Here is a 14,594-nt window from a genome sequence, read left to right as displayed (position 1 = left end):
GAGTCCCAAGAAACTGTGGTTACTTTGCTTTTTTACGTGGGCCGGTTTTGGGCGAAGCACACTTAATTTTAACCGATATTTATCAAGGCTACTGATATTGGCACTGAGATATTTTAAGTAATTTCACATATAGAAAGACTCCTGTTGCACCCGAATTTCATCACCATAGGATGATCCTAGTCCTCCAATCTTCACGCGCACTCGGCAATATTTTATACGGTGTGTGGACGTGTACTCCCAGTCCCAACCTGATCCGATTTAATTTCAAGTTGGGTTAGACACCGGTTTGGTTGCCGGAATTTTTTTGGTTCTTTGGATTTTTGTGGAACAAAAAACTTTCTCGGAGAGTGGTGGGAAAAGAAACTCCCTGGACGTACCCTGGTAAAATAAAAATCCCATGTTTGGTTGCTTGAATTATTAGGAGTATTTTATTTTTTCCTTCCAGGGTTCCGTGTGGGGTTATTTTGGTTCCTGTGATTATTTTGGGCCCACCGACCAATCGTGGGTTTGCTGCGGAAATTCTACAAAAGTCCCGAGAATCAAAAAAATTCCGGCGACTAAACGTAGCACCCTGGTTTGTTATAGCCTTATAGGCACCAATATTGGGTTGGGAAAGCGTTGTTTGTGAGGCGTACTGTTTGATCTGATCATTTTCTTTGTACAGAAAGCCCTAATCCTTTATCCCGTCTTGTTTTTTTTTTTTCTCCGTCCATGGCGATGAGAAATCGAACTCTTCTGTACACAACATACAGGGATGTTGTACGGAATGTTCGAAGCACGACGAATTCATCGTCTTCTTCATATTCTCCGGGCGGTCCGGTGATCGAATTGGCTACCGCGTCGTTGCTTCATCCGAATCGTTCTTACGCGCCTCTTAGCTCCGAAGATCCCGGGAATTCCAGGTAGGGTTTCCTTTTTTCTCTTTCAATTTCATGTGTTTATACTTTACATAGTTTTTTATTTTGGCCTGGTTTTGTGAACTGTGTTGGTAGTTTTGAGATCAGAATGTCCGTTTCTATGATTTTTTTTTTTTGAAAGGTAATGTCCGTTTCTATGATTGATTTTGTTCCATTTGATTCATGGAGGTATTTTCGGATATAACAGTGTTTGTGGGATGGGTAGAATTTCTTAGTATTTTTTCTGAAAAAAAGGAAATGTTGCATCCAGGAATTGAGAAGAAGACAAAATCAACACAAGAAGTTCCCTCTTCTTGGGGAAATCCTCTGAATACTACAATTTACACATAAAATTACACAGAAAGACAAATGCTGCTGTTTCATATCTAATACATACCCATATAACAATGCCAAATTCAGTTACAAAACCTCTCTACCTTGTAACTGTCTTCCACTACTTAAACATGCTAACAACAAAACACACAAAACAAAGAGGGAATAACTAAAACAACAATAACTGAAATGAAGTGGTTGGCTGGGAACGTATCATTCCCTTCCCCTTGAAGCTGAACCTTGTCCTCAAGGTTCGGAATCAGGAAATCTTTCTTTGAGCTCATGCCATGTCTCCCAGGTAGCATCTTCAGGAGGTCTATTACTATTAGTCCATTGCACAAGCACCTGTGTAACAGCTCAGTTATTCCTCTTCACCATTTTTCGTTCCAACATCACTATAGGCTCCATTTGCTAATGGCAAAGCCTTTTGAGATTGGGCATTTTGTCCTAGTTTACATTCCAACAAGAAACGTGGAAGACAGGGTGAATGCGAGAACCCTCCGGGAGCTCCAGTTTGTATGCAACAGGTCCCAATCGTTGTAAAATTCTGTAGGGACCATAAAATTTAGGTGCTAACTTCATATTTGCTCTCACAACAACTGTGGACTGTTTGTATTGTTGCAAGCGCAAGTAAACAAAATCCCCAATTTGAAATTCTCTTTCAGTTCGATGTCGGTCCGCCTGTTGCTTCATTCTATGCCTTGTTTGCTGTAAATTTGCACGTATGACACGAATAAAGCTGTCCCGTTCCTTTAGTTGTTGCTGGTCTAATGCAGCGACATTGGTGCCTCCAGGTGTATACATAGCTAGTGTAGGAGGCTTTTGCCCGTAAACAGCTTCATAGGGAGTGGTTTTAGTGGCTGAGTGGAATGAACTCATCGTAAGATGAACTCATGAAGCTTGAATACATAATCTATGAAGACTTGAGCCACAGTTGAAGCCGTATAAGGATGAGCCATTGGTATGAAGTGGGAATATTTGCTAAGTCTGTCCACAACCACAAAAATAACACTTTTTCCATGAGAATTGGGCAGACCATCAATGAAATCCATTAAAATTTCAGTCCAAACTCTTGTGGGAATTTGTAGAGGCTGCAGTAGGCCAGGATAAGTAACACTTTCTCCTTTGTTGCGTTGACAAGTATCACATTCAGCTTTTCATGCCTCGCCAATAAAAAGACCGTTTGAGCCTCTCTAAAGTTTTAAGCACCCCAGCATGGCCACCAGTTGGTGTTCCGTGCATTTCATGCATGATGCTTTCTCGTAGGGAAGATTTTGAACTGAGAACAAGTCTCCCTTTATATCTAAGTTCACCCGCTGTCCATGTATAACCTGATGGTGGTCATGAATCAGTTTCTATCTGTTCATTAGTTGCTGAAGTTCAGAATCACTCGCCCATTCTTCCTTAATTGAAGATAGCCAATCTGAATGTGGTGACGAGATTGCTTTCAATTCTCCTTCATACTCTATCTTGCGAGAAAGAGCATCAGCGACCTTGTTTTCAACACCTTTTTTCTAAACAATGTCATAATCATAACCCACTAATTTGGTTAACCATTTTTGTTTCCCTGGCGTTGTTATACATTGTTCCATAAAATATTTCAAACTTTGATGATCCGTCCAAATTTGAAAATGTCGGCCAACCAAATAAGGACGCCATTTGCTAACAGTATGTACTATAGCAAGCATTTCCTTTTCATACACTGAAAGTCCCAGGTTCCTTTGTAACAAGGCCTTGCTAGTATATGCTATAGGTCTGCCATTGTGCGATAAGCAGATAATACTGCACCCACGCCGATTCCCGAGGCATCACATTCTATCACAAATTCTTGTGAAAAATCTGGTAGGGCTAAGACTGGTGTTGTGCTCATAGCATGTTTTAACTTCTCAAATGCCAAGTCAGATTCTTCATTCCAAAGAAAAGAATCATTTTTTAACATCGATGTTAAAGGCTTACTAATTTTCCCGTAATCTTTCACAAATTTACGATAATAGCCCGTTAGGCCCAAGAATCCTCGTAAAGCCTTTAGATTTTTGGGTTTTGGCCAGCTAACCATACTTTCAGTTTTGGCTGGATCTGTTGCTACTCCATTGCTAGAGATAATGTGCCCTAAATAATCCAACTGTGTACACCCAAATGAGCACTTTGAACGCTTAACATAGAGCTTGTTTTGCCGAAGTATTTGAAGCGTAGATTCCAAATGATGTAAATGGTCTGTCCAGGTAGGGCTATAGACTAGTATGTCATCAAAAAATACAAGGATGAATTTGCGAAGATGGGCTTTAAATACCTGGTTCATTAAGCTCTGAAAAGTGGATGGTGCATTAGTGAGTCCAAATGGCATTACAAGGAACTTGTAGTGCCCTTCATGCGTGGGAAATGCTGTTTTGGGAATATCTGGCTGATGAATTCTGATTTGGTGGTATCCCGAGCGTAGGTCTAGCTTGGAGAAAAATTGTGCACCGTGAAGCTCATCCACATCCAACAGCTCATCAATTACCGGAATAGGAAATTTATCCTTGACAGTAACCCGATTCAACGCTCTATAGTCAACGCAAAATCTCCAGGTGCTGTCTTTTTTCCGTACCAATAGCACATGTGATGAATACGGACTAGTGCTAGGTCGCACAATGCCAGCTTGCAACATCTCTCTTACCAAACGTTCAATTTCATTTTTTTGCATATAAGGGTACCGGTAGGGGCGGACATTTGTGGGTTGGCTGCTAGGCAACAGAGGTATACAGTGATCATGAGAGCGTTCCGGAGGTAATCCTGTTGGCTCCGCAAATACATCTATGTAGTTGTTCAACAGATCAGCAAGGTCCAACGGCATCACTTCTTCAGTAGGGGTCGTTGTTAGAAAACAATTGTGCAACTGCCCCTTGGTCAGATTTCCTTGGAAGTCTTCCCATCTGGTGATTAGAAATCATATGCACCGAACCTCCTTTACCAGTTTACCCCCACGTAACACATGACGTCGTCCTCCAATCTTGAATTCCATTCTTAATTTTGAGAAATCTCAGGTTATAGGACCAAGTGTGGCAAGCCATTGCACACCCAAGACAACGTCACACCTTGTAAAGTCAATAATCTTACCTCAGTTTGAAAATTTGTCCCTTGCTCTTCTCAGCACGGTGTATGGCATTCCCTTCGCTGAGGAAGAGCATTCTTTCCCCGTTATCTCTCAGGATTGTGCTGCCTTCGTTTCTGACTTTCAGCCTCCTATTAAGAGCCAAGGTACATGAGTTTCTGATTTTAGACTTCTACTGAGAGCTGAGGTAGAGGATTTAGTGTTGGTCATGGCCGTCGTCTATGAAGCACGAGTACGGGTACAGGGTGCGGGTACGACACGACACGGGTACGTGGGTACGTGATTTGCCAAAAAAACCGGGTGCGGGTACGTTCGGGTACGCCGAATATAATAATATATTTTAATATTTTATTATATATTTATAAAAATTAAAAAAAAATAATTGTAGAGCAATCAAATAACAATAACATCACCAAAATGGAAAATTCTAATATTACTCTTCATTTCTTAAGTGATTAAGTTCCATATTTCATAACATGAGGCATCAATACATCATTCATTAGAAAAAAAAGTCTGTCACTAGTGTGTTGACCAGTGCCTGACAAGATGAATAATTTTTAGAGACCAAATTGTGAGATTTTTTTTACCGGACTTTTGGGATTTAATAATGTTTGGACAAAATAGATTTTATGAATTTTTAAAATTTGAAAAATACCCCACCGTTTGGAAGTTAAGAAAGTTAAAATTTTGACCGACCATTTTTCTTTGAATTTTGTACTAGAACTGGAGAGTTGACTTTTTTTCCTTTTAGATTTGGGTGTTGAAACTATTTTTAATAAATCCAAAAGGGGGGTATTCCGTTATTTACATGTAAATCTTAAGTAAATTAAGTACAGGAGAGGAAAGAGAAGCAGTAGGAAGAAGCAGGACGTGTCGGGTACGCGTGGTGCGCACCCGACACGCAAAACCAATTTTTGTTTTTAAAAAAGGGGGTACGTACCCCGGACGTACCCGGGGCGTACCCGCACCCCATACGTGTCGGGTGCGGGTGCGGGAGCCCCGGGAGAGTACCCGTGCTTCCTAGGCCGTCGTGGTAACTAATAACATCTCTTATTTACCATAAAAAAAAACATCTCTCATTTATTTCTGTATCCTAATAGTCTTATGCATAAATGGGAGTGTTCATGTTAAGTACTGTTACATGCCTAACCGGCCATAACACAAATAAACAAAATAAAAACAGAGAAAAGAGGGTGAGAGGTTGATTCGAGTCAATCGGACCTCCTAATGGCTCGATTCGAGAGGAACCATCACTCTCCTAGAACAAAGTCTCCTTTGTGCTGTAAATTTCTTCTTCCTCCATTTCATTGAAATACAACTAATTAAATACAAATACAAAGGTAGTTACACATGAACTACCCATTTTCCCACTTAAAAGACACATAAGTGGTTGCTTTATTTTTGGCACTCTTAACAGGTATTTGCACTAGGGTCAATTAGGGCCGGCCGGGCCCGGCCCTGCCCAATTAGGGCCAATCAGGGCGGGCCAGGGCCAGCACTGAGCCCTGTAGGGCGGGCAATGGGTTGAGGTTTTTCGGCCCTGACTCAGGGTCAGGGCGGGTCAGGGCCGAGATAATGGGATCCAGGGTTGGGCTAGGGTTTTGAAAAACCCGACCCAACCCGACCCTGTTGCAGCCCTACGAACAATAGGTTGCTCAAGTTTCAACTTTTGATCTTCTTTTCGCATTTCCTTAATCGCTTTGCTGATTTCTTCCAAGCCCTCTCCAAATCGTTTTATCCTTCAATCATTTTCGAAACCAATGCTTTAATTTCCTCCAGATCTTCACGTATCGATTCCTAGAACTCCGAAGGCGCAACCATGGCGCAAGATCGACGGCTCTGATACCAATTGTTATGTGCCTAATCTACCGTAACAAAAATAAACAAAATAAAAATAGAGAAAAGAGGGAGAGAGGTTGATTCAAGGCAACCTGACCTCCTAATGGCTCGATTCGAGAGGAATTATCACTCTCCTAGAACAAAGTCTCATTTGTGCTGTAAATTTCTTCTTCCTCCATTTCATTGAAATACAACTAATTAAATACAAACACAAAGGTAGTTACACATGAACTACCCATTTTCCCACTTAAAAGATACATAAGCAACAACCAACACCCACTATGCTAAAACCCATAAACCATGACTAAATAAAAATTACAACAATAACTAAATAAAAACTACATCATAATCCACCCCACATATATCATAAGAAATGCACATAACAGGTACTTAGCCAATACGCCAAAAGCCCTAGAGAATGCGTTAGATTAAGCCCTTTAAACCTGTACCATAGTAGGTTGGGTCCCGCCTAGTCTCATACCTAGGCAGGCTCCCACTTAGACAGTAACATTCCACGGTGCTTTTGCATCCATTGCCCTCAACGGGACACTCTGTGGAGACTTTCACCCTGACTTAGGACTGTCAATCGGGATGGGCAAGCTCGAAGCCCGCCCGTTCGGCCCGCTAAAAGCCCGCCCATACTGAGCTTGATCAAGGGTCGTCCAGCTCGTTATAGGCCCGGGCCCGATAATATATTTACTATATAATTTTTCAGGATTTTTTATGCCCTTAAAAATAACAGTAGATATTAATTAAATAGGTATTTAAACATTCTATGTTATTCTTTATGATATTAAATGGTTTTCTAGTTCAACACTTACACAGGAATACGTTCAACAGGTTTTTTTTGGATGGAATGTTCAACAAGTTTTTGGTTGTTAACTTGTCTTTGAGCTGGTACCCGGTCTCCTTACTCTGTGCTTGCCTTATAGTCTTTTCTCGTGCAGAAAATAAGAGGTGATGGGAAAGCCCGAACTCGGCTCGAAGCCCGTTGTGGAGTTTGGGCTAAGCTTGAGCACCTCAGGCCCGCCCAAGCTCAGCCCAATTGACAGTCCTACCCTGACCCATAGTTTTAAAACTCTTCCGCGGCCGCGTCGACTCACCCGAGTCAACTCCCTTTTATCTTGGCCACGTTCCATGTTTCACCGCATCCGCGTTCCGCATTTTTTCCCTACAGATTAATAAAAATTCCTTTAACTCTCCCGAGTTATGACCACGTCAATCGAGTGGCCGCGTGAACCGGTTTCTTTGCAGCGTCCGCGCTGCGTTGACAAGGATTTTTCTTGTCCGCGTCCGAGCCACATCCGCATTTTTAAGCACTGTATGACCTTTTTCTACGTAGCCCTTTGCATGGGTTGCCTTTTCCGTGCATCCCACTCTGTAACTCCTCACTCTTACGGCTTTCACTCCAGCTTTTTTACTAGGTGACCCATTCCGAGTAGTCCTTTCCATAGGTCACCTCTTATGCGACTCAAACATGTGACGTGGTGGCTGTGTTGCATGGATTAGGATTTGTGTGTCGAAATGTGACACGGATTTGAAGTGCCGCATTCAGCAAACCCCAAAAGTAGGATTTGTGGATTCAATAATTTTTATTAACACGAAGCTTCCGCCATTGTGGGGTCTGGGGAGGGCTAGATGTACGCAGCCTTACCCCTGCTTTGCGCTTTGCAGATTGGCTGTTTCCGTGACTCAAACCCGTGACAGCCAGGTCACGATGGAGCAACCTTACCGTTGCAACCTTATATATATATATATATATATATATATATATATATATATATATATATATATATATAGAGAGAGAGAGAGAGAGAGAGAGAGAGAGAGAGAGAGAGAGAGAGAGAAGAGTTCCTACACCCTAGTGTAGATAGTTTATCTACACCCTAGGTTAAGATACAGTGGGGGGCACAATGTTTAGGTGATCCAAAGCATTCATTTGATGGGCCCTCACATCAATAGGGTGTGCCCAAAAAAATCAGCTCCATAGGATCATCTTAACCCTTCGAACTGTGAAGGCAAAAAATGGACAGATTTGTGAAGGTTTATACACGTCCATTTTTACCTCCACAAATTGTAGGGTTGGGATGATCATACGGAGCTGATTTTTTTGGGGATACACTATCTATGTGAGGGCCCATCAAATGAATGCTTTGGATCACCCAAACAATGTGGCCACCACTGTATTTTAAGCCTAGGGTGTAGATAACTTATCTACACTAGGGTGTAGGAACTCTTTTCTCATGATATATATATGATATATATATATATATATATATATATATATATATATATATATATATATATATAGGGTTGAGACATTAGGGTTTTTATTAAGAGGGTTGAGGCGCTAGGGTTTTTATTAAGAGAGGATGTGTTGTGTTGGATTCTCCTGAAGAACAAGATTCATGTGGGACACGGCTACGACAAGAAACCGGATGTGTCCCACACGATTCCATGCCCGATTCGCGTGTCGAAACGAATTCGGCATAGGGAGGCAAACAATCCATGCAACACAACGCGGTGGCTGCTCTGATACCAAATGTTAGGTACCTAACCAACAATGTTCTAAAAAGCGTTGGGCGGAGCTGGGCGGCTGACTGACCTCCCAGCGCCCAGGCATTTTGAGGCGTTTTTCATTTTTTTTAGATATTAATATATTTTCATAATATCTTGCATTTTTTATATAAAATACAAATACTTGAATACATAACAATCCAAACCATTTTATGCATAAGCACTAAACATTAAATAATAACAAAAAGTAAAAAACGCCCAGGGCCTGGGCGGCCACCTAATAACGCCCAGGCGGTGAGACCGCTTTTTTAAACGCCCAGGGCCTAGGCGGTGCGTTTTTGCTGTGCCCAGCGCCTAAGCGGCGCCTAGGCTGCCTGGGTAGCTGCCTTTTAGAACAGAGCTAACCAATATGACGAAAGTCACGAGACTGATGGAACACGTTGGGCTAGGCCCTTTGTTGAGAAATATGACAAAATCTGAAAAGTATAAATAAAAGCAAACCACAAGATGAACATTGAGTTTTTATGTGGTTCAACCAAGATGCATACATCCATAGGTGAAAACACGATCAAAATACAAGGATTACAATGGGATTAACCTGCAAACCCATAAACCGCAACCCTTTCCTTGTCCTCTCAACGAATACCGTACACAAGGACAATCTGAGAGGAAAAAAACTATGAGAAAAAACCTAAGAAATACTGATAGAAAACTCTCTTCCCCACTCTCTATCTCCCTTCCCGCCCTCTCTCTCTCCCATCTTGCCAAGAGAAGCAACCCCTTTCACTTTTTTTTACATATCTAGGTTTTTCCACAAAACCTAAAAGCACTTGCCTCTTTTGGTTTCCCCCCACAACTAGGAAAGCCTAGTCGTGGGAAACAAGGCAACTTACCCAACACCCTTAAACCACTCCGAACCGTAACAGTCAACTTATCGCTCAACCAAGCAAAAATCACAAACAAACAGCAAAGAAACAACACTATACAATTTGGTATTTATCGCTAATAAAGAGCTCTCTACATTCAGAACGTTGTTTTGCCAGCACATCCGCATCCAAGTTAGCCGACCTCCATCTATGTTGGAAGTGATGATGATCTTTACAAACCAATATTTATATAAGAATTGCAAGCAATATCAGCTTGATTATTTTTTGATAGATAAGCTAGGATAACAATATATGACCCATTGGATAATCGGATGAAAAACGAGCTTCTATGATACGAGTAATCTGTTATTCAAGGACCTTCAAGTTATTTGGTGATTGAACAATATGAGCTTCTATGATATGAGTAATTTGTTTATCAAAGACCTTCAAGTTCTTTGGTGACTGACCTCACCAACAGATGGAGCTTCAAGTACGAGTTATTTTCTTTGATGATTTTGTTTGAAAACCTAGGATCTGATTCAATTTAATTTTCATAAGACGTGTCCCACAGTGTGTCTAACCCTTTCCGAAATATTATGTAATTGTTAGTTTACTTTTCTAACGCCTTTTGCAAAATGCAATACTATTCACCCACGCTAATTATATCCCTGGCGTTGCCTTTCACAGCCCCATCTTTGTTGATTTCAGATCACTCCTCTTGCTGTTTGGACTAGATAACTTCAGTCCAAATCAGGTTTGCTATAAACTCATTAACTTCCATGAAACAAGAAACAGTAAAATTATCAGTTTATCACTTAAACTTCAAAAGGTTGACTGTGACAGTATACTTGGTTTTAATTAGTGATTTCTGATTATTACCTTGATCTGACATAGATTTATCTTCAAAAGTGGTTTTAATCACTTGCATCATGGTTCCCACAAGGTTGACGCCTTGCCTCCCAGCTCCAATAACCCCTTGTGTGGTTCTCTCTCTTTGGCCAACCATCTAGAAAGATTTTGATTAGGTCAACAGTCGAATAGATATATCTAGAGAACCAGATGGAAATAGTTGTCCAAATATCTCCATTTTCAAAAAAAAATGTTGTCAAAATCTCTGTATCTAACTAGTGTTTTAAGAAAATGTAAGAGGGAGATTTCTCTTATTCATGCTTTAAACATTTCTTGGAGCAACCTTCGAATTCCCTTCCATGAAGATTCTTCTTTTAAAAATCAGCCAACACTTGACAACAAATTTTGGGTACATAGCTGCTTTCCAATATGTTTCACTCAATTGACTTTTTGTTAGCTGCTTTGGAATATGTTTGGCTCAATTGTATTTTTGTTCCAATACTTCTCGTACAGTGCCAAGCAGATTTAATTGTACTACAACCTTTTTCCTTTTTCATTCAAACTCGGCCATCCGGAAACTAAGACCTTGCAGTATTGATGGGCTCGATGTCTCGTTTAAAATGCTATATTGAATCAACTATACAAGTCATAAACGCCCGACTGATATTCCTAATTAATTCTCTGACAGAACGGTTTCTCGATTATGTTGAGGTTGCTTTCTAATAATTAGTAATGACTTTTCACAAGTCTATGTCAGTCCAGCAATTAATCATTCTTCCAGATCTTAAAATCCATGAAGTTTTAGCTTCGATAGCTTTCATTGCTATGCTCATGCCAAAAATAGCATCTTGCTGAGGATGATCCTGCTATGCTTGATAGGTCATGATTTCCATTGCAATATTTTTATCACAAAGAATTATTGTTAGAGAAAATTCCATGCAATTTTCCTTACGAGGGGAATGCTAATATCTTCAACCTCCGAAATGCTTTGTATCATCACAATTCCAGAAGTATCCCTTTCAATTTCAGACAGAGCAATATCGGCAATCAGTTAGTCTCTTTTTACACCTCTGAACATGCTTTGGTCAAGAGATTAGTTGTATCTTGAATTTGCTCTGCTCTCCTTTTCACAGATTCTCGCTCCTTTATCAGCAATGGTTTTTTTTTAACTGAAGTTGCATCTTCCATAAAGTAGACTGTAGTTGTGCATTCTCTTCTGTTAACGATTCCTCCATGTCAGCTCTCAATTGTTTCTCCCTCTGTAGTTGCTACTCATGTTTCAACTTTCCTTTTCAATCTATTTTTGGCAACTTGAAGAACACAACTTTTTTATGACATTTTAAACTTCTATAAATCCATTTTAGTGAACTTTCCTTTTCGAGCACACTCAGTAGTGATTGCTGCTGCCTTGATCCTTAAGTAATGTAAGCGCGGCAAGTATTGTCAGAATCGACTATGAATAGCAATCACATTCTTTGTTTGCTACTTGAAATTGAACTCATTATGGTTGATCATTCCACAAGAACAAAATTGAAAAATAACTGCTGAAAAAAGTAACTTTTTGTAAACTTTCTTTACTAGACACATGCACACAGAGCTTTCTGTATCATCACAATGGAGAGGCATTGGACCCCTAGTATCTAAATCCAACTTAGAGATGAGGGAATGAAGCCATAGAAGTTCACATGCACCTATTGATGCAACCCTACATTCTGCCTCCGCACTAGAGCAAGATACAACTGATTGTTTCTTGCTCTTCCATGTATCTAAATTATCACCTAGGAAGGCACAATGTCCTGATGTGGAGCGTCTGTTAGTGACCGACTCAATTCATATACGTATAAGCTGAGATATTCAGGTGACCATGATGATGGTACACAAGTCCACAACCATGCCTATACTTGATGTAGCGAAGGATGCGACGTACTGCAACAAGGTGAGGAGAATGGGGGGCATGCATGGACTAGCCACGCTGACAGCGGAGGTGGATATCCTTCCGAGTAATTATCAAGTAGATAAGATGACCCATCAGACGCTGGTTCCAAACCGACACTTAATGACCGAAATATTTCTATTTTCCCCACCAAAACACAACCGATACCAAAACAAATAGCGAAACAAAAACCGTAAGTGTATTAGTGGTATATTATACATAATTATATTTATATGAATTGCATGTGAAATGTGGTGTATGTATTATGTATGAATATTTATATGAATTACATGCAAAATGTGGTATGCATTGAGTTAAAAAGACATGCGCGACAACGCATGCTACTAGGCGTTCAATGTTTCTAAATCATCATGGGTGTTTTTTTCCTATGTGATTTGGTTTGGATGTGCATTCGTACTTATTCTAGCCAAGTTTTTAAATTTCGGTTTTGGTCGCCACGGAAACAGAAACATTTCGACTTCGGTTGGAAATTTCGATGGAAATCCTATAAAATCACAGAAATATATGGAAATGTATGCAAATAATAGAAATTAAAGATGAAACTTCAGGAGATGATAGAATAAGCACAAATACACACTTAGGAACCATCACATAAGCAAGACAGCCATCCATAATGGTTTAAAAGCATCGAACACCTAGTGGCACGCTCCATCACGCATGTTTGATAATTCAATTCATACCACATTTCGCGTGTAAGTCACATAAATATTTATACATAATATAGGCACCACATTTCGCATGCAATTCATATAAATATAATTATGTAATACATATTGATATAGTATATGGTATACCACTATTACACTTTTTTTTTTGAAAAGTATATACCACTATTACACCTACGATTTAGTTTATGTATTTCGGTAGTTTCGTTTTCGGTTTTGGTGGGGATAAAAGCAGAAACATTTCGATTGTTTTGTGTCGATTCCGGTTGAGAATTAAAACCATGATTCTAGCACTTCCTAAAGTTTCATCTTAATGCCCATTTTTTATAGGAAAGCTGGGATCGAACCTGCGACCTCAAGCATTGAACCGTTGAGTTACAGGTTCAACCCCATAATGTCCATCATTTGCATATGCTTCCATACGTTATCGTAATTTTACTCGATTTTGGCCAAAATTTTCATCCGAAACCAACATGTTATTATTTCCACCACGGCTGAAAAACACATTCCAATGTCGCAATCTGAAACCTTTTCTAGTACTTCTGAGGATCGGAAATTAGCTTGCCCTCATTAGCATGGAGAAGGGGCTTTGGATCACCCTAACATTCCAGTGCTTTCAATAGATCAAGGGCATACTTTTGCTAAGATGGAAATTTTCCTTTGTTAGATTGAGTAATCTCAAGACACAAAAAGAACTTCATGCTATCAAGTCTTTCACTTCAAAAATCAACCAAGCTCCCCTTTCACACGGGTGATAAAGGTTGTATTATCTCCAGTGAGAATAATATTGTTAAAGTATAAAAGATTAATAACGCCTTCTCCAACAACTTAAGCTTTTGGGGAAGTTGGTTATTTAACATGGTATCAGAGCCAAAGGTCTCGAGTTCAAACCTCCCAGATAGCAAAATCCACATGCGATGGTCGGCCCAAAGTGGGACCACATGTGCCACGTGTTTGCCAAGTGGGCCACACGTGCGGGGGAGTGTTAAAGGATAAAAGATTAATAACGCCTTTCTCCAACAGCTTAAGCTTTTGGAAGTTGGTTATTTAACAAATATCATCAACATAAACTAAGAGAATCCTCAACATATGTCCCTCTTTCAAGTTCTGGCCAAAGTGAAGTGAATAGAGCATATACATTGAGATTTTCTATGGGAAGGAAGGGAGGATAAGGTGTGCAGATTAAAACCCCAAGGTGGGGTTGGCATTGGTAGGTTAAAATTTATCATTTTTTTAAGTTCTCAAAAAAAAAAAAACATAAACTAAAAGGATCGTCCTGCCAGCTGTGCCTCCATGAGTAAATGTAGTGTGATCAAAATGACATTGGAGAAAGCCCATGTACGTATCATCACTGTTGAAATGTTGAAACCATGCGCATGGTGATTGCTTTAGACCATAGACTTATGAAGGCGACATACCTTCCCATCCTCCCCCTAAAGGAGAGAGCTGGGTGTAAGTCATATACGCCTCATCTTCACATCAAAGTTGGTGAAGAGGCCAACACTAATTGATGGTGATCGAAAGGACCCAAACCGAGGCCAACATGGCCATAGGAGCAAAAGTGGCATTGTAATCAAGACCATT

General features: G+C 40.2%; 1 protein-coding gene across 2 annotated transcripts in view; it reads left to right on the top strand.

The window, feature by feature from the left end:
• Positions 1-392: 392 nt before the first annotated feature.
• The window catches only part of LOC143860599 (syntaxin-43-like), a 28,030-nt gene continuing 13,828 nt past the window's right edge, over positions 393-14,594 (top strand). Inside the window, exons 1-2 of one of the 2 annotated variants that reach the window (XM_077371320.1) lie at positions 393-902; positions 11,400-11,441. In XM_077371320.1, coding sequence (XP_077227435.1) covers positions 712-902; positions 11,400-11,441 — 233 coding nt within the window. In that variant the 5' untranslated portion in view covers positions 393-711. The remainder of the gene's footprint in view (positions 903-11,399; positions 11,442-14,594) is intronic. The other variant, XM_077371321.1, reaches the window with a different exon arrangement.

This window comes from Tasmannia lanceolata, unplaced genomic scaffold (assembly GCF_043159265.1).
Source record: "Tasmannia lanceolata isolate RefF3 unplaced genomic scaffold, GAP_Taslan_0.1 ptg000037l, whole genome shotgun sequence".
NCBI classification, from domain to species: Eukaryota; Viridiplantae; Streptophyta; class Magnoliopsida; order Canellales; family Winteraceae; genus Tasmannia; species Tasmannia lanceolata.
The sequence above is the reverse complement of the archived record's forward strand: the minus strand, read 5'-3'. Positions and strand labels throughout refer to the sequence as shown.